Genomic DNA, 23703 nt, shown 5'->3' with positions numbered 1-23703 from the left:
AGGCAATTAAGGTCACAGTTATGAAAACTTAGGACACTAAAGAGGCCTTTCTACTGACTCTGAAAAACACCCAAAGAAAGATGCCCAGGGTCTCTGCTCATCTGCATGAACGTGCCTTAGGCATGCTGCAAGGAGGCATGAGGACTGCAGATGGCAAGGGCAATAAATTGCAATGTCCTTAATGTGAGGCACATAAGACAGCGCTACAGGGAGACAGGACAGACAGTTGATCGTCCTCACAGTGGCAGACCACGTGTAACAACACCTGCACAGGATCGGTACATCCGAACATCACACCTGCGGGAAAGGTACAGGATGGCAACAACAACTGCCCGAGTTACACCAGACTGCTCAGACTATCCGCAATAGGCTGAGAGGGCCAGGACTGAGGACTTGTAGGCCTGTTGTAAGGCAGGTCCTCACCAGACAGCACCGGCAACAACGTCGCCTATGGGCACAAACCCACCGTCGCTGGACCAGACAGGACTGGCAAAAAGTGTTCTTCTTCACTGACAAGTCGTGGTTTTGTCTCACTAGGGGTGGTCAGATGTGCATTTATCAAAATTTGCTTTACACCAAGGCCTGTACTCTGGAGCGGGATCGATTTGGAGGTGGAGGGTCTGTCATGGGGCAGTGTGTTACAGCATCAGACTGCCTGCAATGACAAGCTCAATCTCAACGCTGTTCGTAACAGGGAAGACCTCCTCCTCCCTCATGTGGTACCCTTCCTGCAGGCTCATCCTAACATGACCCTCCAGCATGACAATGCCACCAGCCATACTGCTTGTTCTGTGCATGATTTCCTGCAAGACAGGAATGTCAGTGTTCTGCCAGTGCCAGCGAAGAGCCCGGATCTCAATCCCATTGAGCATGTCTGGGACCTGTTGAATCGGAGGGTGAGGGCTACAGCCATTCCTCCCAGAAATGTCTGGGAACTTACAGGTGCCTTGGTGGAAGAGTGGGGTAACATCTCACAGCAAGAACGGGCAAATCTGGTGCAGTCCATGAGGAGATGCACTGCAGTACTTAATGCAGCTGGTGGCCACACCAGATACTGACTTACTTTTGATTTTGACCCCCGCCTTTGTTCAGGAACACATTATTCAATTTCTGTGGAACTTGTTCAGTTTGTCTCAGTTGTTGAATCTTATGTTCATACAAATATTTACACGTTAAGTTTGCTGAAAATAAATGCAGTTGATCGTGAGAGGATATTTGTTTTGTTGTTGCTGGGTTTACATACAGTTTATTAGGTACACCCCTCAGTTTATTAAGTACACCCCTCTAGTACCAGGTCAGACCCCCCCTTTGCCCCCAGAACAGCCAGAATTCTTTGGGGCATGGAAACATTGCTCAATTGATATCAAAGATACCTAACATGTGCCAGGAAAATATTCCCTACACCAGTGGTTCCCAAACTTTTTATAGTCCCGTACTCCTTCAAACATTCAACCTCCAGCTGCATACCCCCTCTAGCACCAGGGTCAGTGCACTCTCAAATAATACTTTTTGCTATCATTGTAAGCCTGTCACACACACACACTATATGATACATTTATTAAACATAAGAATGGGTGTGAGTTGTCACAACCCGGCTCGTGGGAAGTGACAAACAGCTCTTATAGGACCAGGGCACAAATAATAATTTTGCTCTTTATTCTTTATTATACCATCTTACATATGAATCATTTTTTGTTAATTGAAAATTGTGAATAACTCACCACAGGTTAATGAGAAGGGTGTGCTTGAAAGGATGCACATAACTCTGCAATGTTGGGTTGTATTGGAGTCTCAGTCTTAAATCATTTTCCACAGTCTGTGCCGGTACTTAGTTTCATGCTAGTGAGGGCCAGAAATCCAGTCTCACATAGGTACGTGGTTGCAAAGGGCATCAGTGTCTTAACAGCACGATTTGCCAAGGCAGGATACTCTGAGCGCAGCCCAATCCAGAAATCTGGCAGTAGCTTCTGATTAAATTCAATTTTCACAGAACCGCTTGTTGCAATTTTGATGAGGCTCTCATGTTCAGATATCGGTAAGTGGACTGGAGACAGGGCATGAAAGGAATAATTAATCCAGCTGTTTGTCATCCGTTCGGGGAAGTACCTGGGTAATTGCACACCCAACTCACTCAGGTTCTTCGCTATATCACATTTGGCATTGTCCGTAAGCTTGAGTTAATTTGCACACAAAACATACAATGATGATAAGACCTGTGTTGTCCTTGTTAATGCAGAGAAGGGCACCAACTTCAATTTTGTCCCGCACATTGAATATTGTTGGAGAGTCCCTGTTGGAGAGTCCTAGATTCAGATCATTCAGGCGAGGAAAAACATCACCCAGATAGGCCAGTCGTGTGAGAAACTCATCATGCAAGCGGTCAGACAAGTGAAAATTATCGTCAGTAAAGAAAACTTAAAGCTCATCTCTCAATTTAAAAAAACATGTAAATACTTTGCCCCTTGATAACCAGCTCACTTCTGTATGTAGTAAAAAGCACTACATGGTTGCTGCCCAAATCATTGCATTATACAGAAAATACACAAGAGTTCAGGGGCCTTGCTCTTTTATGCTGTCAGGCATTCCCTTGGCAGCAAGAGCCTCTCGGTAGATGCTGCCGTGTACCCAAGTGGCATTGGGAGCAACTGCTTGCACGCACGTTACCACTCCCCGATGTCTCCCTGTCATGGCTTTTGTGTCATCAGTACAGATACAAACACATTTTGACCACCAAAGTCCATTTGATGTCACAAAGCTGCCCAGTACTTTAAAACGATCCTCTCCTGTTGTCCTGGTTTCCAGTGGTTTGCAGAAGAGGATGTCTTCCTTAATGGAACCCCCATAAACGTAACAGACATATACCAGGAGCTGTGCAAGGCCCGCCACTTCTGTTGACTCATCCAGCTGTAACGCATAAAATTCACTGGCTTGTATGTGAAGCAGTAATTGTTTCAAAACATCTCCTGCCATGTCACTGATGCGTCGAGAAACAGTGTTGTTTGATGAAGACATTGTCTGTATAGTTTTTTTGGCCTCTTCCCCAGCCATATCTGCGGTAGCAGGAAGAATGAAGTCCTTCACCATAGTATGGTGCTTGACTGTCCTAGCCACACGGTAGCTCACCATATAAGACACTTCTAGCCCCTTCTTATTAATGGTATCTGTTGCTTTTATACATGTCTTACTACTCAAAATTCGTCTTAATTCTCGCTCAAAAAACTCCTGTATCTTATTTTCGAAATTGACATGTTTTGTTTCTAAATGTCTGCTCAAGAGTGGAGGTTTCATCTAGTTGTGAGATAGCCAGTGTGTTATATGTGCAAAGGTACTGAGGAAAGGCACTACTCCCAATATAAGTGAACCCCAAATCAATGTAGTCATCATATTTGCGCATCTTTGATGGTTCAACGACACTGTCTGTTGTTCGGTGCTTTCCGGGGTAAGGTGGCAGTAGCTCTTCGGCTTCATCAGATTCACAACTGTCAGTGTCCATGCTAGCTGGGCTAACAACAAATGTAGAATTACTGATGCTAGCATTGGATGTGCTCGTGGAAGCAGAACAACTTGTGTAGTCGCCAGGTGCACTACTGCTGGTAGTGGTAGCAGTACTACCTGTAGAACTGGTATGTGTCTCTATGGACACCGGCCTTTTTTTTTCTTCTTTTTTTTTCAACAAATCGTTTTAATAGGATCCATGAAGCCAAAATTGACAAAATAATCTTCAATGTTGATGATACAAAGAACAGAAAGTACAAAATCGTTCCCAGGTGGAATACTATTGGGCAAGAAGAGCAGTAACATTGATGTTGATCTTTGTGTTCAGTCCATTATAACAAGCACATTTTAAAATGCAGGCATTGAGCAGAGCAAAATAACAAAATACCGTGAGCAGACTGTAGCATGCTGCAATTTGCAACTTCATGAACAGTTTTACCAGTCTGAAAGGAATTCACTCTTTTTGGAAACTGAACATACAGGACCCTCAGCTATTTTAAGAACCTCAATTGTATAGATAAAGGTTGTCAAAGGAATCATTTTATTTCTCTCTCAGTTTAAAACTTGGCAGGAGGTAGGTCGGACATTGTCGTTTAAAACAAACGAAAACAGGAAGGTAAACAAGCCTCGTTGATATCCACAATACTAATATCAAGGATTTAAATGGAGATGTCAGTGCTGATAGGGACAGGGAGTAGAATGTGAAGAACAGTGGGCGTTTATATACAAACAGCCATGTGAAGCAACGTTTTGGTTTTTACAGCACCAAGTCAGACATTATGCTGTATCAATTGAACTAAATGCCATAAGAGCAAATTGAGATGCATCCTTTGGAGATCATTAACTTTCTAAACATGGTTTGTAAATTAATGGCCAAAACTCATGGCTAAATTTAAAGACGCTCGAGCTACTTAAACACAGAATAGGACTACAAAAATCAGGTCAACATGTGGACAAATTTCTTGAGGAGCTTTTTAAATACAGCCAGCCAAGGGATGATCTTGAATCAGGGGTGGATTTTTACTCGTGTGCAGACACCGGCCTTACTTATCACCGAACAACAGACAGTGTCGTGGAATTCCCGTGAGTGTAACGGTTCATGTGATTGGATGTTAATTATTTGACTAGGCTACCTGCATTTGACAATGTGTTATTTCGCTGAACACTAGATGGTTTAATTTTATATTTGGCAGTGAAGCGAGGCTACTCAGGCGAGAAAAAAACCTCACCCAAACGTATAGTCCTGTTCGAAAATGTAAACGGACTGTTTGAAAATGTGAAGAAGAAAATAATCTACATAAAAAACAACATTTGAATCACTTTTATTTGCTGTACCCCGGATGGCATTGCGCATACCCCAGTTTGGGAATACCTGCCCTACACCATTACACCAGCAGCCTGTACCGTTGACACCAGGCGGGATGGGGCCATGGATTCATGCTGCTTATGTCAAATCTTGCATGACGTATCAGGGACCGGGATTCGTTGGACACGGCAATGTTTTCCATTCCTCAATTGTCCAGTGATCGCGTGCCTACTGGAGCTGCTGCATCTTGTTTTTGGCTGATAGGAGTGGAACCCGGTGCGGTGGTCTGCTGCAATAGCCCATCCGTGACAAGGACCGACGAGTTGTGCGTTCCGAGATGCCGTCTGCACACCACTGTTGAACTGCGCCGTTATTTGCCTGCTTGTGGGGGGGAAGATACTCAGTTTGAGATACTGTAATGGGCGCGCCTGGCGATCATCACGCTCAAAGTCGCATTGGTCAGTCATTTAGCTCATTCGAACATTCAATCGGACAGTAACTGAATGAATGCCCCGATACCCGCTGCCTGCTTTATATAGATAGCCAAGGCCACATGACTCAGTCTGTAGGAGTGAACCATTTTTGTGAAAGGGTGGTTTACCTAATACTGTGTATATTCTGTTTACATTATTATGTACACATATTTCTATGAATCTCCTTCATTAAGTCTTTGCCATAGGCCTAACAGGATGAAAATGAACAACAAAAGCATGGCGAGAGAAAGAGAGAGTAAACCCAAGGGTGTGTGAGTGAGAAACAGCGGGAGCATTTTATTAACCACTTGCAGACATGGCAGAAATTTTGTGGATCCATTTGTTCCCATTACCTGAAAGAAGTTGGAGTTCAGGGTTCCCCAACTGGCGGCCCACAGGCCAAATTTGGCCCGCGGTGATTATATTTGTTGGAAATAAAATACTGTAAAAATGCCAACAAATAAGCTCCAAGTGATTTTAATTTTTGTAATATGTTCCAAAGTATTCCGACACAGAGAGATCTATGTGATGGTATAAAAACTTAAGCAAGGTTTTAAATGATTGTTTTAGTCAAATATCTGTTTAGGCTTCTTGTGGTCAATTTGCCGTCTACAATTATTTGTAATTATGTTCCGACCTCCTGACCATCCACTCAAGAAAAAAAATGTCCTGTGGCTGAATCAAGTTGATGATCCCTGTTGTAGAAGAAAGTGCCTTAGAAGGCTACAATATCCAATATCTACAGTAAAAACACAGGACAGATAAACAGGCAGGAATTGCCACTCTGCAGGAAACAGTCATTTAGTTATTTGCAACCTCTTAGTAGTAGTGTTCACTCCTGCCTTGGTATGCTCCAAATCCTCCTGTACAAACAATGTATTTTTTCATCCTCCACCTTGGATTTAGTCTTTATTTAAAAACACCCACACCGCTCTTATCCATCCTGAGCCCTTCCATTGGGTGGGGGGGGGGGGGGGGGGGCTGGAGGGGTAGGAGAATTTCATTAGGCCAGTGAGATAGAGTGGAAGGAGGGGGAATACAGTTTCTTCAGCCATGGGTATCATGTCTCTGGGAGCTGGCTGATGTCAGTTAAATTGGTGTTGTTGAGGATGGCTCGGATACGGTCGAGAGAGTCAGTCTGTCTGATCCGCTCCAACTGGACCTGAGGGGAAGAGTGTGATTGCATGATTGAATTTGGACAACTTGGACAACAGGTGGGTGGAATGAATTATCAGTTAGAATGGAAAACCAGCAGGTTCCAGGCCTCGTATACCCTGGATCTAGAAATACACATACAGCCATGTAGGTTACATCTCACATATCAGGGGCAGCACATCGGAGATAGGGTAAAATAAGCCACTATCAAATAGTGTTAAAAGCACCAATGAGGTGCTGTATATGGTTGCCGGGGAGGAATATGGTTGCCATGGTAAGAGGTGTACTTTAGCAGTTGGAGTACCATTGCCATAGTAACACCACGATCATGCAGACCTATCAAATGTAAGGCCAGACAAGGTAAAGATCAGTTTTTGTCAAATACAAAGTTATGTCTGAGATCTACATCAAAAATCCTGATCAAATACTTTTACGCATTTTACAAGTAAGTAAGTGCTTATCTATTTCTAGGGGAAGGCATGCATTGCTTACCAATGACAGCGGAATGGTCGTACATAACCTTTAATACATAATTGGAGGTGTATTTGCTGTCCTATATCTATGAATGTTAAACACTCCAGTCTGAAGACAAAAAAACTTACGTAACCAGTTTGCGATCTCAAACTGGTTGCCATGGTAACCATGTGGCATTGCGGTCCGTACCTGGAGGTTCTGGGAGAGCTTGACAAAGTCCCTCTGCACCTGCTCACTGACGTCCAGCTCCGTCTGCAAGCGCTGTGCTTTGTCCTTCTCATCCAAAGCCTGAGCCTCCAGGGAAGTCTGCCCCCCCACACACAGAGACACACACAGTATCACTACTCCCACAGGGTGTTGAGACTTATCACAGATAGGTGAGAAAGGAACAAGCAGTGGCCAGTTTTAACCTCTGACCTTGGTTGTGGTGAGATCTCTGAGCTGCGCCTCCAGACTGCTCTTCAGACCCTGGACACTCGCTAATGTCTTGCTCTTCTCTGCCAAGCTGCTCTCCAGCTGGGAAAATAGCACATCAATCAGGCTTATTAATAACTACTGGCACAAATAGTCTAGTACCAAACTTGAAGTCCTCCTGACTTCAGTCTGGGGAGGCTGCTAGATGTCAGCACGATGCGTCGATAATGAAAGGGGCTGTGCCTTAGTGGTTCTCCTCTGTCTTTCTCACTCAAACACCCACATGGACATCCACACAGACCCCGAGATCCGATTTTCAAATCCAACCCCCCAGGGAAAAAAAACATTTAAGAGAACCAATCAATGCGTCCACTCTCGAAAAGAGTGGAATATGGAATAATAACTGCCACCTGTCCAGACCAGTGGGGCACCGATCCTCTTGCTGTGTCACGTGGTCTGCACGCCAACAAGGCTACAAACAGTCTGCATTGCAAAACAATGTTAAGCCAGTGGCCTCCAACCCTGGTCCTGGTAGAGTTAGGTGCACAGGCTTTTGTTCCAGCTCAGAACTCAAACGTCAAATTCAACTAAACATCAATACCTTCGTTAATTCAGTTGTGTACATATAAGGCTTGAGCCAAAGCCTACACACCTTGTAGCTCTACACATCTATGGTCAGTGACCACTGATATTGGCCAGGAGTTATTCACATTGAAACATTGTTGATGGTAAATAAAAATCACTCACACCTACATTTGTTCACCTTATTCTACACATTTCAAAACAGCAACTACTACTCTAACAAGCCAGTGATTTTAGGCCTAAACTGGGATTATGTTATTGAAGGCAGCCACTCAAGGAAATCTGACTTCACATGCAGACTCCCTACAGTTCATTTACCTGTTCTTTCTCATCTTTCACGCGCTCCAGCTCGGTTTTCAGACTCGAGAATGACGCTGGCGGAAGGAGAGAAAAGAGATAGAAGGCTTATTACAGTGCCATTATGATGGTAAATCAGAACATCAACCTCACACATGCGTTCTATCATTCTAATGTGGCAAATGACTCATCACTCATGAATAATGAATTAGCACGGTTTGCCAAGGGGAGTGATGTGTGGGCTACTAAGCAAGCAAACACAGTGCTCCTCCAAACTATTCGACTGACACAAAGAGCAATCAAGGAAGTGTTGATAACTTGGGCCAGAATTCAGCCATTGCAGAACATGGGTTTTCTGCACTGCACTTTAAGCAGTGTATTTCATTTGAACATTTCTGAAAACAAAATAGACAAAAACAAAGCTGTGATGCCACATGAATGGTATTACTAGCAGTGAGGCATGTTATTTTATCATACCCATGCTGACTAAGAAGAGCGATGTGAATGGCTAAGACATTGAGCAAGGTACTTAACCCGAATCGCACCTGTAAGTCGCTTTGGATAAGAGCATCTGCCAAATGACTAAAATGTATGTCGTGTGACATCCATAATATTAAAAATTCCTATATCAATTTGGCATGCAACATGTTCAAAAAAATTACTGCAGTGAATGAGTTTCTGTGTCCTACAGTCATTAGTCATTTACAGCATTAACACACACAAACAGCCTCAGTAGGTTCGTCAGACAGTGTTTTTCGTACCTTCCAAGATGTCTGAACAATCACCAACCGAGAAAAAAGGACAGGAGAAAAAGACAGGTTTGAGAGGGTACAAAGGAAAGGAGGGGGAAAAACATCTTCAGAAAATGTGAAAGCCTGGGTCTTTTATGAAGTTCAAAGGAAAAGCAGAGTTCAGTTGCGCTGAAGAGTTCATTATGGGACCGTGAAGCTGAACACTTGCTCAGCACGTTTTATCCCTTAACTACTCAAATGTGTACTAATGACACAACTAACAAGTTTGAGCTAACGGTGATATTTAGCATCTTCGGCTCTTGGAAAATGCAACTTCGAAGACTTTCTTTATTGCTCGTATTCACTCTCTGCACCTACAGTTTCCTCATTGGGTGTCCAGACATCTCAACTCAGAGCCATAGATACACATTACACCTGCCCAGTAAATACAGATCAAAATGAAACTTTTGGTAAATCTGGCACATGAATCAATAGATATCTTGATTAATGAGCATGAGGATTATAGCGCAACTAAGTAACTTTTCATGAATGCCTTCTCTGACCTATCCTTGTGTCAAGCCTCGGGAATGGGAAGGGGAGCCTCACCTTTCTCCTCCTTGTAGCCCTCTATCTCCATCTGTAGTGTGTCCTCCAGGTTCTCTTTGAAGCACTGCTCTGCCTGGAGCTGCTCCTTCAGGAACAGGATCTCCGCCTTCAGCTTCTCTTCTAGGTGGTCTGCAGCCATGCGCACCGCAACTATGTCCTCCCGCAATTGCAGCACCAGTGGTTGTAGTTCCTAGAGGGCAGCAGAAATAGTTGCACGTACCAATTTAAGTGAGTCACACTAGGTATAAATAGTGAATGAATTACCTGATGGGCATGTAAATAGCTCGATGGTGTGAACCAGAGATGGTAGTCTGCTTCTGAGGACTGTGCATGTGGAGAAGTGTATGGTGATGATTTACTCATACATTTCAGTTGCTTCCACCCCTTTTATACTGGTTACTCTGTTCTTCCAAGATTTTTGTTTTCATTTACTCCAACGTATTCCTATTTCTATTCCTCATTTTAAAAGCTATTTTAAGTAATTGAATACTACAATATGAGTTTATATGGGATGAAAAAAAAAGAATCAGTTAGGTGGTTACGAGGGTTTAGCTACCGCACTTTCATCAAGGTTTCGATTCAATCTAAAGACTTGTTCATGTCAAAGCGGTCAAGAAATACACTATAGAATCTTTAACACCCCTGAAGGGCCCTAGTATGCTGTCCCCTGTCAGTTCATCAAACAAAGTCAGTGATATATTATCTGGTCAGACAAGTGGATTGTTTCAGTTCTGAAAGACAGATTCTGTGCAGGTCTGCTAACATTACTAGACCTTTACAATTCCAGGAGAAGTATTTAACATCTCAGGAAACACATCAACATGACGCTCCTATAATGTGTGCAGAATCAGTGCATCTGGAACGCAACCAAAGTCTTAGAATATGACAAAGCTAAATCTAGGCTTAAAATATACACTACATTATCTGTCTTGGATTTACCTCTTGAATATTACTGTGGTTTTCTTCTTTGTCAATGCTAAGAAAGCATGGTATGTAAGCATTGGGGGGAAATTAAGAGCCTGGATGGTTCTTGCAATGAACTCGTGTTTATTATTCAGATGTCAAGAGACATTCTGTAAATCTATGAATGTGTGTGACAAAATACATACAAAACAAATCGAGGGCTATGGTTTACAGTATTGAGATGCGCCTTGTGACGGCCCTGAATTTTTATGAACCGTCTCAGTGCTTCTCCTTCCAATAGGGCGCTTTCCCTTTAATTCCCAATTAAATAGCCAGCATCAGCTGCGCAAAAGTGGGGTTGTGATGAAGACGTGGATGAGGATGTGTTCAACCCTCAGTTCCCGAAGCTTCTCTATTCCGTTTGTTTTGTTGCCGTTAAACGTGTGTTTTGTAGCCTAATAGAGTTTACCCAGGATCGGATCCACTCTTTGCGTCCGTGGACTACACCTCTCCGTTCTTCGTGGCCTTTCTCCGCTGGAGATCTGTTGGCGGATTGGATTGTCTGACTGACCAACTGACTACAACCTTTTTGTATACGGTATTTCATTTGTTTTGATGTCATGTATACGGTGATGATTTACGTAGTTAGTTGTAGTTGAGGACTTAGTAAGAGTTGATACGCTTTAAAGTTCTGTGGTAAAATAATTGTTATATTGATTGTATGATTAATACTGGGTTTACGCTACACTTGAATGAACGGACAAACATTGCGTGACAAAGGTCACGGGAGTTCCCTGAACTCCTTTACCGGGCTGGACTCTTTTTAGGCCCGAGGTACAGGACATTTCTAGAAGAACCAGAACTCATTGTGATATTATTATATGTGTGTGTAATCATTGATGTTGCTAATACAACCCACGCAAAAGAATACAGTTGTTTTTGAAGTTCTTTCCAATGTTTTAAGGGTTTATGAAAAGTTTATTTCCATCCTGACTTTTGCATAAGTCCTTTGTATTGGTGTAAACTTGACGGACCAGATGGGACTCATTCCCTCCCAAACCAAAAGGAGAAACCAATGTTTTCTCTGGTAGGCACAACCTACCTGGCACCCCTATAAATAATAACCTCAAGTCAAAACCGTTACAGCCTGAGAGCAATTCTCAAAACGGTGGCTGTGAATGATTGTCTCGTACTTGCACAGTGGTGGGTAGTTTGAAGTCCTCCTGCTGCTGGAGAGATAAGTGGAGTCGGTGTTTGCCTGTTAGGCTGTCGTTGTCCCTCTGCAGTCTGCTCAGTTCGTCTGCCACCTGCTCCCTAGACTGCATCAGCACTGCCTGGTTATGGCAAAAACAGCACTCCATCAAATCATGTCATCACCCTCTTTCCTCCTGATGATTCAATGTACTGTAAAATGGAACTGCCAACCACAGTCTTCAGGTGTGATTCACTGGCAAATAGATGCCAAACGTCTGCCATCTGGCAGAACACTCCATCACATTTCCACCAGCTCTATCTCTTTGGCAGGAGAAACATCCTCCTTAATTCCAGAAAAAATCCAGTTGCATCACTAAATCAAAGGCACATGCAGTGATGGAATGTCCAAATGCTTTGGCTGCCATCTTTTTTTTACAGTCTTTCTGGCATAGACAGACATTATTAAGACACTGGAGGGCCAAACAAAGGCTATATTGAGAGGGTGTAGTAGAGACGTGCTGCTCACCATCTGTTCCTGTGTGTTCCTCTTGGCCTGACTGAAGGCCTCCTGTAGTGTGTTGAGCAGCAACTCCGACTCGTGGACTCTCTGCATGAGAGCAGCGACCTGAGACACAAAGAAAGAAATCATCAGGCTCCAAGGGATAACTGAGGAAACATACAATCTACAGAAAAGGAATGATGTATGCTGATTTATCCACATTCCAACAGGGAGCATTGTACATTCTTTGAAGATTATAACTAACTACTCAAACAACGTAAGAGCTATGCATAAAGATTACTTTTTTTTAACGCTTTTTGCATAAGAACTCTGAATTGTGCGTATGTGTGTGTAATCAGGACAGACCTTGGCAGTGGTTTCCTCGTTTCCCTTTTTCATAGAGTCCTCCAGCTCATGTTTTTCACTCAGGGTTCTCTCCAGCTGGTCGTTGGCCTGCCGCAGCATCACCTGGAGCTTCTTTACCTGAGAAGTACCAGAGAAATGAATGGGAGAGATCGGCACCAGTTAACACACTAAATCAGATGGTGCAAATATTTTATATTCATTTAGGATTCTTGTCGACATATTTATTCGAATTCATATAGCCACACAACATATGCCATTGAATATGGAAAGACTAAAGATCACATTTATCTATAAACTATAATAAAGGACTTTGATTTTGAGATTTACCTTCCCTTTAAGTATCCTTGGCATTTAGTAAAGATTTCAGAAAGTCCAACTGTAATGGAGTCTCAGGGAGGGAGTTACCTGATCACGTGTCTCTGCCTCCTGGCCCTGGATGACTTGCAGCTGTTTCTCGTAGTTGGAGCACATGTCACACCGCCGGCCCAACTTCCTCCCTGCGTTCTTCACCTAGTGACAGACGGCCAAGAAACCACTTAGGAGGAATACCACATGGTAAATACGTCTAGGAGAAAGATGTATATAGAAACTGTGGGCTGTCCATGAGTGCAGACTAAACTGTACACATTTCATAGCAGTGTGAAGATTGTTTACTTTATTCTACAGTACCATTTCAACACTTAGCCTACATTGTATTTCTCCGTTAGCCGGTAATAGCCTTTTAGCCTATCGGCTTCTGGCCGATAAAAAAATTGAAGAGCTGATTAATCAAATCGGCGCCAAACAAATTGTCCAGGAGACAAAATAATGATTTTTTGCCTATTCATTGATGGAAATACATTTGACATCATGCTTATCGGACTAATTAATTATTAATTGCAGAATTTAGGGGAATGAAATTGGCACGTGTGCAGCATACACATGGTACCTTTGAGTATAAAATCTGTCAGACAGTGCAAGAGCTGCTGCTGCATCTCAAACAGCAAATGGTTTTACTACATATGAGTCAAGTCTTACCTTGCTTCAAAGCAGCCTAGCCAAAATCAGAACATATCCATGAAAGTAATCATTTTATATAAACTTTCTTTCATTGTCCAGTAGCCCAAAGCACAATCCTAGTCATATTAGCAACCCATGCTGGTTGTTGCATATTAGATCTCCCCTCTAAATTTCAAATAGATATTTTTCGCTCTGTCACAAACCGCTCACATGTGCAGTTGGCTTTTGAGAGTTTTCCAGCTAATTGCATTATGGAATGAACATTTGCGCTGTAGCCTACCGTCTTGTGCACTTATGTGAAAAAAATGTTTTTGGGATTGTGGGTGAACAGGGAGTACAGGTGGGGACTAAGTACACACCCCTGAGGGGCCCCAGTGTTGAGGGTCAGCGTGGAGGACGTATTGTTGCCTACCCTCACCACCTGGGGGCAGCCTGTTAGAAAGTACAGGATCCAGTTGCAGAGGGAGGTGTTTAAACCCAGGGTCCTCAGATTAGTGATGAGTTTAGAGGGAACAATGGTGTTGAACGCTGAGCCGTAGTCAATGAACAGCATTCTCACATAGGTGTTCCTTTTGTCTAGGTGGGCGAGGGTATGTTCTGTTAATATGAATTACCATAATCTAAATGGGATTTCTGTCATTCTGAGCACTGTGAGTGGACGCCCTAATCAGGTTAAGCACCCAATGCATATGGTCCGGTCAATTTCTCAAATACCCGGTCAATTAAAACACTGCCTGTCAAATACCCGGCACCACATTTTCCTAACGGAAACCCTGCTTGGTAATAAGTGGTACTTAGTGGTGATTTTGAACCAATGTGAATATGGAATTACAAGCCAACAACTGTTACCATGTAAACAAGGTTTAGAGTACAATATCGAACTGGAAAACAAAGCCCAACGAAAACATCATACAATTTAAATGAACCAAAACACTATGAAAACTGTCTGACCTCTTGCTGTAGCAGGTTCCACTCCTGGTCGCTGACCAACCGGTAGCCTGATGGGGAAAGGAAGGCGGTGTCGGGGGCGTGAGAAATGCTGGACATCAGCGAGGCAGTCTCCTCCTGCTCCGGTGTCATGGCCTTGATGGCCTTCTCCTGGTCCTGGATCATATCAAATTACTTAAATTATTACTTAAAACTGCATGTAAAAAAAAAAAAACTATACATTTTACCGACGCAATAAATGAAAGTATAATAAAGGTTGATTTAAGACCTTGGTGAGGAGGAAGTGGCCGGCCGTCAGCTGGATGGAGCTGACCGATAGTGTGTCCCCAAAGCCCGCCAGGCCCTCAGAGGCCCCGCAGTCCGCCCCCACCAGGGGCCCAAAGTCGGACTCGTCCAGATGGCTGGCCGACTTAGCCTTATGGTTGTGGCCCCCCAGGCCCTGGAGACCGGGAGAGGAACCCAGGCTGTCTGTGGACTGGACCCTCCGCAGGCAGTCTTTGTAGGAGTCCAAGGGGCCCCCTGCCACCAGGTCTGTGTCTAAGGAGTACATGGAGCCGTGGGCACTGTGGTGCTGGAGGAGAAAAGAGGGAGTAAGAGAGTGGTTGTAATGACGAGAAGTAGATGAGTAGCACCTCAGGCTGCATTTACACTGGAAGCCCAATTCAGATCTTTTGCATATCTGATTACTATCTGAACTATTCCCTAATGTGTAAACAGCAAAAAAAAAGCACATGGAATCGGATCTTGACTTCCACCTACATACACTACATGACCAAAAGTATGTGGACATCTGCACGTCGAACATCTCATTCTATAATCATGGGCTTTAATATGGAGTTGGTCTCCCCTTTCCTACTATAACAGCCTCCACTCTTATAGGAAGGCTCTTCACTAGATGCTGTATTGCTGCAGGGACTTTCTTCCAGTCAGTCACATGAGCATTAGTGAGGTCGTGGCACTGATGTCGGGAGATTAGGCCTGGCTCGCAGTTGGCGTTCTGTGCAGGCTAGTCAAGTTCTTCCACAACGATCGACAAACCATTTCTGTATTGTCATGCTGAAACAGGAAAGGGCCTTCCCCAAACTGTTGCCACAAAGTTGGAAGCACAGAATCTTCTAGAATATCATTGTATGCTGTAGCGTTAATATTTCTCCTCACTGGAACTAAGGGGCCTAGCCCAAACCATGAAAAACAGTCCCAGACCATTATTCCTCCATTCCAGAGAATGCGTTTCCACTGCTCCAGAGTCCAATGTCGGCGAGCTTTATACCACTCCAGCCGACACTTGGCATTGTGCATGATGATCATAGGCGTGTGTGGCTGCTCGGCTATGGAAAGCCATTTCATGAAGCACCCGACGAACAGTTCTTGTGCTGACGTTGCTTCCAGAGGCAGTTTGGAAGTCTGTAGTGTGATGCAACCAATGATTATTTACGCGCTTCAGCAGTCCCATTCTGTGAGCTTGTGTGGTGTAACACTTCACAGCTGAGCCGTTGTTGCTCCTTGAGGTTTCCAGTGGACTAATCCATTGTGGAGGCCTGGGGATGGCACAGTCCATCACAATTAAGACAACTGTTACTAAAATTCTATATGGTTTATATTACATAATTGCAATGGTGCCACACTAATAAAATTACTATTTAATAACAAATGCGCTTTCCCCAGTGTTTGATAGTGGTTGCTGTCCGCGGTTCTGAAGTGCCTTTTCCTAGACCATGTTGCGATGTGCCTAATAGCAAAGTTAACCAGCATATTGGTGTTGAGAAAAATTAGGCGGAGGCAGCAGTGAAGAGAGAAGAAACCACAACTTAAGTCTGCAATCAATAGCCTAACTTAAATGTGCCTGGCTTTATGAATCAACAATACTTCTGTAGATGTAAGACAGATCCTGCTTCTGTTGGCTGTTTGAGTGTTTGTTTAATAGCCTACAGATTCAGTGAGCACCAAGCCTCATGCAACGACCTATCAAGTAAATAATTTCACAAAATTGGCTGTTTTTAATCTTTGCTTTTCTGCAAAAGGCTTTACTTTCTTTCATTAGAACAGCCTCTAGTATTATTTATAATTTATCTAGTGTTGCTTACACTGTTCCAAATTGTCCGAAAAATTATAACGCTCTTTTCTTGATCTCATTATTACTATTAATAATATTTTTATAATAATAATAATAAGTAATGTCATTATCATTAGTAGGCTAAGGATAGCTGCCTTTTATAACCACCATTGAGCTGTAGGCCTAAGAGCACATCCTGTTTAGTCTTAATACCATAACTTACCTAGGCCTATATTTCAATATCCCCAGAGATATTAGATCAGATTCAAGTCCGGGCTCTGGCTGGGCCACTCAAAGACATTCAGAGACTTGTACCAAAACCACTCCTGCGTTGTCTTGGCTATGTGCTTAGGGTCGTTGTCCTGTTAGAAGGTGAACCTTCGTCCCAGTCTGAGGTCCTGAGCTCTCTGGAGCATGTTTTCATCAAGGATCTCCCTGTACTTTGCTCTGTTCATCTTTTCCTCAAACCTGACTAGTCTCCAAGTCCCTGCACTGAAAAACATCCCACAGCATGATGCTGCCACCATGGTTCACTGTAGGAATGGTGCCAGGTTTCCTCCAGATGTGACGCTTGGCATTCAGACCAAAGAGTTCAGTCTTAGTTTCATCAGAGTTCTTTAGGTGCCTTTTGGCAAATTCCAAGCGGGCTGTCATGTGCCTTTTACTGAGGAGTGGCTTCGTCTGGCCTGAAAGGACTGATTGGTGGAGTACTGCAGAGATGGTTGTCCTTCTGGAAGGTTCTGCCATCTCCACAGAGGAACTCTAGAGCTCTGTCAGAGTGACCATCGAGTTCTTGGTCACCTCCCTGACCACCTCGCTGACCAAGGCCAACTCTAGGAAGAATCTTGGTGGTTCCAAACTTCTTCCATTTAAGGATGGTGGAGACCACTGTGTTCTTGGGGACCTCCAATGCTGCAGAAATGTTTTTGTACCATTCCGAGATCTGTGCCTCGCCAAAATCCTGTCGTCTCGGACAATTCCTTCATCCTCATGACTTGGTTTTTGAACTGAAATGCACTGTCAACTGTAGAACCTTAGGAGTGTGCCTTTCCAAATCATGTTTAATCAATTGAATTTACCACAGGTGGACTCCAAGTTGTGGAAACATCAAGGATGATCAATGGAAACAGGATGCACCTAAGCTCAATTTCGAGTCTCATAGCCAATGGTCTGAATACTTATGTAAATAAAGTGTGTATTTAATACATTTGCAAAAATGTGTAACTCCAAGTCAATCACACTTCTGTGAAATCAAACTGTCCACTTAGGAAGCAACACTAATTGACAATAAATTTCACATGCTGTTATGCAAAGGGGATAGACAACAGGTGGAAATTATAGGCAATTAGCAAGACACCCCCAATAAAGGAGTGGTTCTGCAGGTGGTGACCACAGACCACTTCTCAGTTCCTATGCTTCCTGGCTGATGTTTTGGTCACTTTTGAATGCTGGCGGTGCTTTCACTCTAGTGGTAGCATGAGACGGAGTCTACAACCCACACAAGTGGCTCAGGTAGTGCAGCTCATCCAGGATGGCACATCAATGCGAGATGTGGCAAGAAGGTTTGCTGTGTCTGTTAGCGTAGTGTCCAGAGCATGGAGGCGCTACCAGGAGACAGGCCAGTACATCAGGAGATGTGGAGGAGGCCGTAGGAGGGCAACAACCCAGCAGCAGGACTGCTACCTCCGCCTTTGTGCAAGGAGGAGCACTGCCAGAGCCCTGCAAAATGACCTCCAGCAGGCCACAAATGTGCATGTGTCTGCTCAAACGGTCAGAAACAGACTCCATGAGGGTGGTATGAGGGCCCGACATCCACAGGTGGGGGTTGTGCTTACTACAGCCCAACACCGTGCAGGACATTTGGCATTTGCCAGAGAACACCAAGATTGGCAAATTCGCCACTGGCGCCCTGTGCTCTTCACAGATGAAAGCAGGTTCACACTTAGCACGTGACAGTCTGGAGACGCGGTGGAGAACGTTCTGCTGCCTGCAACATCCTCCAGCATGACCGGTTTGGCGGTGGGTCAGTCATGGTGTGGGGTGGCATTTCTTTGGGGGGCCGCACAGCCCTCCATGTGCCTGCCAGAGGTAGCCTGACTGCCATTAGGTACCGAGATGAGATCCTCAGACCCCTTGTGAGACCATATGCTGGTTGGCCCTGGGTTCCTCCCAATGCAAGACAATGCTAGACCTCATGTGGCTGGAGTGTGTCAGCAGTTCCTGCAAGAGGAAGGCATTGATGCTATGGACTGGCCCGCCCGAATATTTCATTCATTCAGATCTAGGATGTGTTATTTTAGTGTTCCCTTTATTTTTTTGAGCAGTGTATTTGCATTGTGTGCCCCCCCACCCCTCTTTTACACTGCTGCTACTCTGTTTATCATACACGCATAGTCACTTTTACTATACATTCATGTACATACTACCTCAAATCAGTCCGACTAACTAGCCTCGCTACTGTTATTTTCCACTGTTGTGTTTATTTCTTTACTTACCTATTGTTCACCTAAAACCTTTTTTGCACTGTTGGTTAAAGCCTGTAAGTAAGCATTTGTGTGACAAGAGCGCAGAATATTCTCAGAGAGTTGGCCTTACACATCACGCAAAGACACAAATTGCCAGTGCACTTAACATGTTTTTGATTATGTGACATGCAGATGTTGCAGCACATTGGAGATTGCTTCTTCTTTGCTTCTTACAAGCCAGGAGAGAAAAAAGCTCAACAAAAGCTCAGTGCCATTTTACAGGAAAGATTAAACCATGCCAGCGGGTGAGTGACAGACTGTGGTTTTAAAACTGGGAGCCTTACAAAATGGGCAAAGGCAGAAAGGTGACCATGGACAACTTCTTCACATCAATTTCCCTGGCAGACAAGTTGATTGCAAAACATACCAGCGGAGCTGTACTGTACATCAGTGAGAGAGAGTGGTAAAGCAATACTTGTGGTGTACAGATACAAAATGAACTAAAGTGTTTGGATCCTAAGCACCTTGCATCCCACTGTTGCCATCTGCCATATACAGATAGCCTTTCCATTTGCCAAACACCAAATATTATCTACTTTTATTACATTAATATTATTCTAACCTATATTATATTTTATAGGTTGGTGTGGATGCACTCGACGAGATGGCAAGACTGTACTCTGTAAAAGAAGATACTAGCCGCTGGCCTGTAGCAGTGTTCTACAAAGTGCTCGACATGGCTGTTTTCAACGCGCACATGTTGTACAAGCAATGCCTTGACAAGACAGTCAGCTGGAGAGACTTCATCATGGATCTGGCATGTGAGCTTCGTGAGAACCACATGAACAACAAGAAAGAAACTACAGCCGCCAAGCAGGCAGCAGGTCCTGCTCTCCCTCTTCCCCAAGCACCACAGCTACCACTCTAGAAAAATACGAAAATGTCACATCGGCAGGTGCACACGTCGGCAGCCCCGAAGCTGTGTGCTGACTGTGGACCCGAAGCATAAAGAGAAGACCAGATTGAAACATGCATAAGGGCCGGTGTATAAGGGCACAATACAGTGTCTGATAAAAAAAAGTCATTTGTTGATTGTATCTTGTCATTAATATATCTTTATGAAATTCATTCTTTACAATTGTCAATGCACTGGTACTTTTGTTCAGGAATACAGCAAATAATTTCACTTGCGCACCTGACTGGTTATATTATCATCTTTTTAGTTTCTACTTCGTCAAAATAAGCTGTAACAGGCCTTTAATGAATTACAATATCTCTATTACTAATCGAATCTACAAATAAAGTTGATCAAAGGGCCTCCCGAGTGGCACAGTGGTCTAAGGCACACTGCTACGCAGTGCTAGCTGTGCCACTAGAGATTCTGGGTTTGAGTCCAGGCTCTGCCGCAACCGGGAGACCCACAGGGCGGCGCACGATTGGCCCAGCGTAGTCCGGGTTAGGGGAGGGTTTGGCCAGCAGTGATGTACTTGTCCCATCGCGCACAAGGGACTCCTGTGGCGGGCTGGCCACAGTGTACGCCGACACGGTCGCCAGGTGCACGGTGTTTCCTCCGACACATTGGTGCAGCTGGCTTCCGGGTTAAGTGGGCATTGTGTCAAGAAGCAGTGCAGCTTGGTTGGGTTGTGTTTCGGAGGACGCACGGTTCTCAACCTTCGCCTCTATCGAGTCCATACGGGAGTTGCAACGATGAGACAATTGGATACCACGAAACTGGGGATAAAAAGGAATTAAAAATAATAAAATATAAATAAAGTTGATCAAATGGATTACACAAATGTTTTTCGTGTAAGGGAAACAAACATGTGTTATAGGCCTAGGTTTTTTCTAGGACTTAGAACTATACAAAACCTATCTATATATTTCCACAAATGTTCCTTTATGCAATTCATCCTTTACAATACAGACTATTTATCAAGCGTGTTTGCGCACCTTGCTAGTTGATATGCATCTGATGCATATGCTAAAGGAGACGCCCAGCAACGTTCTCTAGCGGGTACTAATATGCTGAAAGGCCAGGCGGTTCTAGTGTTAAGTAGCAGTTAGCTGCTAGCATTCATAAAAAAACTGAGCAAGCTAACGCTAGCAGTGCTAGCCCACCGGTGTTTGTTATCCACAGCTGGGCACAAATGCTTTAGGTGCGAGATGATTTCCACACAATCACAAGGTGAAGATAAGGTCGAACTGACAAATTAACAAGGATTTGTCTGCCCTAAATGCACCACCAAGAGGCTGAGAGGAAGAGATCCTCCGGCTGCAAGAAAAGGATAATCTGCTTTCTAAGTACATCGAACTCGCTGTAGCCCAAGCAAACCCAATCACAGTTATAAATGCCTCCTATTGCAAAGCTGTCGATGAGTCGGGCGGCAGTGATCTGTCCCAAGCCAACAGACAGATGTCAACCTCAATTTTGCAGCCCATGGGAGACTGGACACTCGCAAGGCGTAGGAGATCGGGGAGGCAGTCTGGCCACCCTTCATCTACCCGATCCAGCTATCAAACAGCTTTGGCCCACTTGAGACGGACCTACCAGCCCCAGGAGTCAGCATGGATCCTGGGAGTATACCATCAGCCGGCGGCCTCCCTGTGGCACCCTCCCTCACGGCCACCACAGTTCTGTCTTGAGTCTGTGACCTGCTGAAGGGTTTCGGGCCATCTTCCACCTTGCTGGGGTTTCCGACACCATCTGCTGTTGCGGGTGCGAAAAGTCTGGCTGGCTTGGCTCGAAGCCTTCATCCGCCCTGCCCGAGGCAGTCCCATCCTGCTCCCCCTCTTCCTTCTCCATTGGATTCCATCACAACCACCATCATTGTGGGCATCTTGATGGTGAGAGATTTTGGCCTGCCTACAGTCTGTGTTGACGGACCAAGAGCCACTGACACCCAGGAGCCCGTGTCCATGACATCAACTCCCTCCTGCCCAAGGTTCTGGCCAACCTCTCCAATATTGACACCATCGTCAATCACATACACTACCAGTCAAAAGCTTGGACACAACTACTCATTCAAGGGTTTTTCTTTATTTTTACATTGTAGAATAATAGTGAAGACATTAAAACTATGAAATAGCACCTTGTCCTGTTGAAAAACAAATGATAATCCCACTAAACGCAAACTAGATGGGATGGTTTATCGCTGCAGAATGCTGTGGTAGCATGCTGGTTAAGTGTGCCTTGAATTCTAAATAAATCACAGACAGCATCACCAGCAAAGCACCCCACACCTCCTCATCCATGCTTCACGGTGGGAACCACACGTGGAGATCATCCATTCACCTACGCTGCGTCTCACAAAGACAGCGGTTGGAACCAAAAATATCAAATTTAGACTCATCGGACCAAAGGACAGATGTCCACAAGTCTAATGTCCATTGCTTGCGTTTCTTGGCACAAGCAAGTCTCTTCTTATTGGTGTACTTTAGTAGTGGTTTTTATGCAGCAATTCGACCATGAAGGACTAATTCACTCAGTCTCGTCTGAACCGTTGATGTTGAGATGTGTCTGTTATTTGAACTCTGAAGCATTTTTTGGGGGCTGCAATTTCTGAGGCTGGTAACTAATGAACTTATCCTCTGCAGCAGATGTAACTCTGGTTCTTCCTTTCCTGTGGCAGTGCTCATGAGAACTAGTTTCATCATAGAGCTTGATGTTTTTTTGCGACTGCACTTGAAGAAACATTCAAAGTTAATGAAATGTTCCACAGTAAGACATAAGTCAGTCAAAGTAATAATGCACAGTCGTTTCTCTTTGCTTATTTGAGCTGTTCTTGCCATAATATTTACCAAATAGGGCTATCTGTATACCACCGCTACCTTGTCACAACACAACAGATTGGCTCAAACGCATTAAGGAAAGAAATTCCACAAATGAACTTTTACGAAGGCACACCCCACTTTTGATAAAATGAAACTGATTCCAGGCGACTACTTCATGTAGCTGTACCAAAACATTCACAGGCTATTTTATCAAAAGTGGTGTTAGATGTTTATCAATTTTAAAAGCAGAATTACTTTCTCATTGTTTCTCAACTGCAGTGTATGATATATACTGAACAAAAATATAAACGCAACATGTAAAGTGTTGGTCCCATGTTTCATGAGCTGAAATAAAAGATCCCAGACATGTTCAATACGCACAAAAAGCTTTTCTCAAATTGAGCACAAATTTGTTTCCATCCCTGTTAGTGAGCATTTATCCTTTGCCAAGATAACCCATCTACCTGACAGGTGTGGCATATCAAGAAGCTGATTAAACTCCAAGATCATTACACAGGTGCACCTTGTGCTGGGGGCAATAAAAGGCCACTAAAATGTGCAATTGTGACACAACTCCAATGCCACAGATGTTTCAAGATTTGAGGGAGCGTGCAATTGGCATGCTGACTGCAGGAATGTCCACCAGAGTTGTTGCCAGAGAAATTAATGTTAATTTCTCCACCATAAACCGCCTCCAACGTTGTTTTAGAGAATTCGGCAGTACGTCCAACCGGCCTCACAACCACAGACCGCGTGTATGGTGTTGTGTGGGTGAGTGGTTTGCAGATGTCAACGTTGTGAACAGAGTGCCCCATGGTGGCGGTGGGGTTATAGTATGGGCAGGCATAAACTACAGACAACGAACACAATTGCATTTTATCGATGGACATTTGAATGCACAGAGATACCGTGACGAGATCCTAAGGCACGTTGTCGTGCCATTCATCCACTGCCATTACCTCATGTTGTACC

The 23703-nt window shown here is 44.1% G+C and overlaps 1 protein-coding gene across 6 annotated transcripts in view; it reads right to left on the bottom strand.

Moving 5' to 3' along the window:
* Positions 1-3666: 3666 nt before the first annotated feature.
* The window catches only part of LOC109892812 (rab GTPase-binding effector protein 1), a 39432-nt gene continuing 19395 nt past the window's right edge, over positions 3667-23703 (bottom strand). For 2 of the 6 annotated variants that reach the window (XM_020485601.2, XM_020485604.2), the window contains exons 9-20: positions 14711-15013; positions 14446-14598; positions 12901-13005; positions 12496-12612; positions 12157-12255; positions 11630-11770; positions 9534-9723; positions 8958-8969; positions 8218-8273; positions 7321-7419; positions 7093-7209; positions 3667-6436 (exon numbers count right to left, since the gene is read on the bottom strand). In XM_020485601.2, coding sequence (XP_020341190.1) covers positions 6335-6436; positions 7093-7209; positions 7321-7419; positions 8218-8273; positions 8958-8969; positions 9534-9723; positions 11630-11770; positions 12157-12255; positions 12496-12612; positions 12901-13005; positions 14446-14598; positions 14711-15013 — 1494 coding nt within the window. In that variant the 3' untranslated portion in view covers positions 3667-6334. Of the gene's footprint in view, positions 6437-7031; positions 7210-7320; positions 7420-8217; positions 8274-8957; positions 8970-9533; positions 9724-11629; positions 11771-12156; positions 12256-12495; positions 12613-12900; positions 13006-14445; positions 14599-14710; positions 15014-23703 lie in introns of all 6 variants that reach the window. The other 4 variants (XM_020485602.2, XM_020485605.2, XM_020485603.2 and 1 more) reach the window with 3 other exon arrangements.

The sequence above is a fragment of the Oncorhynchus kisutch genome, linkage group LG6 (assembly GCF_002021735.2).
Source record: "Oncorhynchus kisutch isolate 150728-3 linkage group LG6, Okis_V2, whole genome shotgun sequence".
In the NCBI taxonomy this organism is placed as follows: domain Eukaryota; kingdom Metazoa; phylum Chordata; class Actinopteri; order Salmoniformes; family Salmonidae; genus Oncorhynchus; species Oncorhynchus kisutch.
Note: the sequence above shows the minus strand (reverse complement) of the source record. Positions and strands in the feature narration are given on the sequence as shown.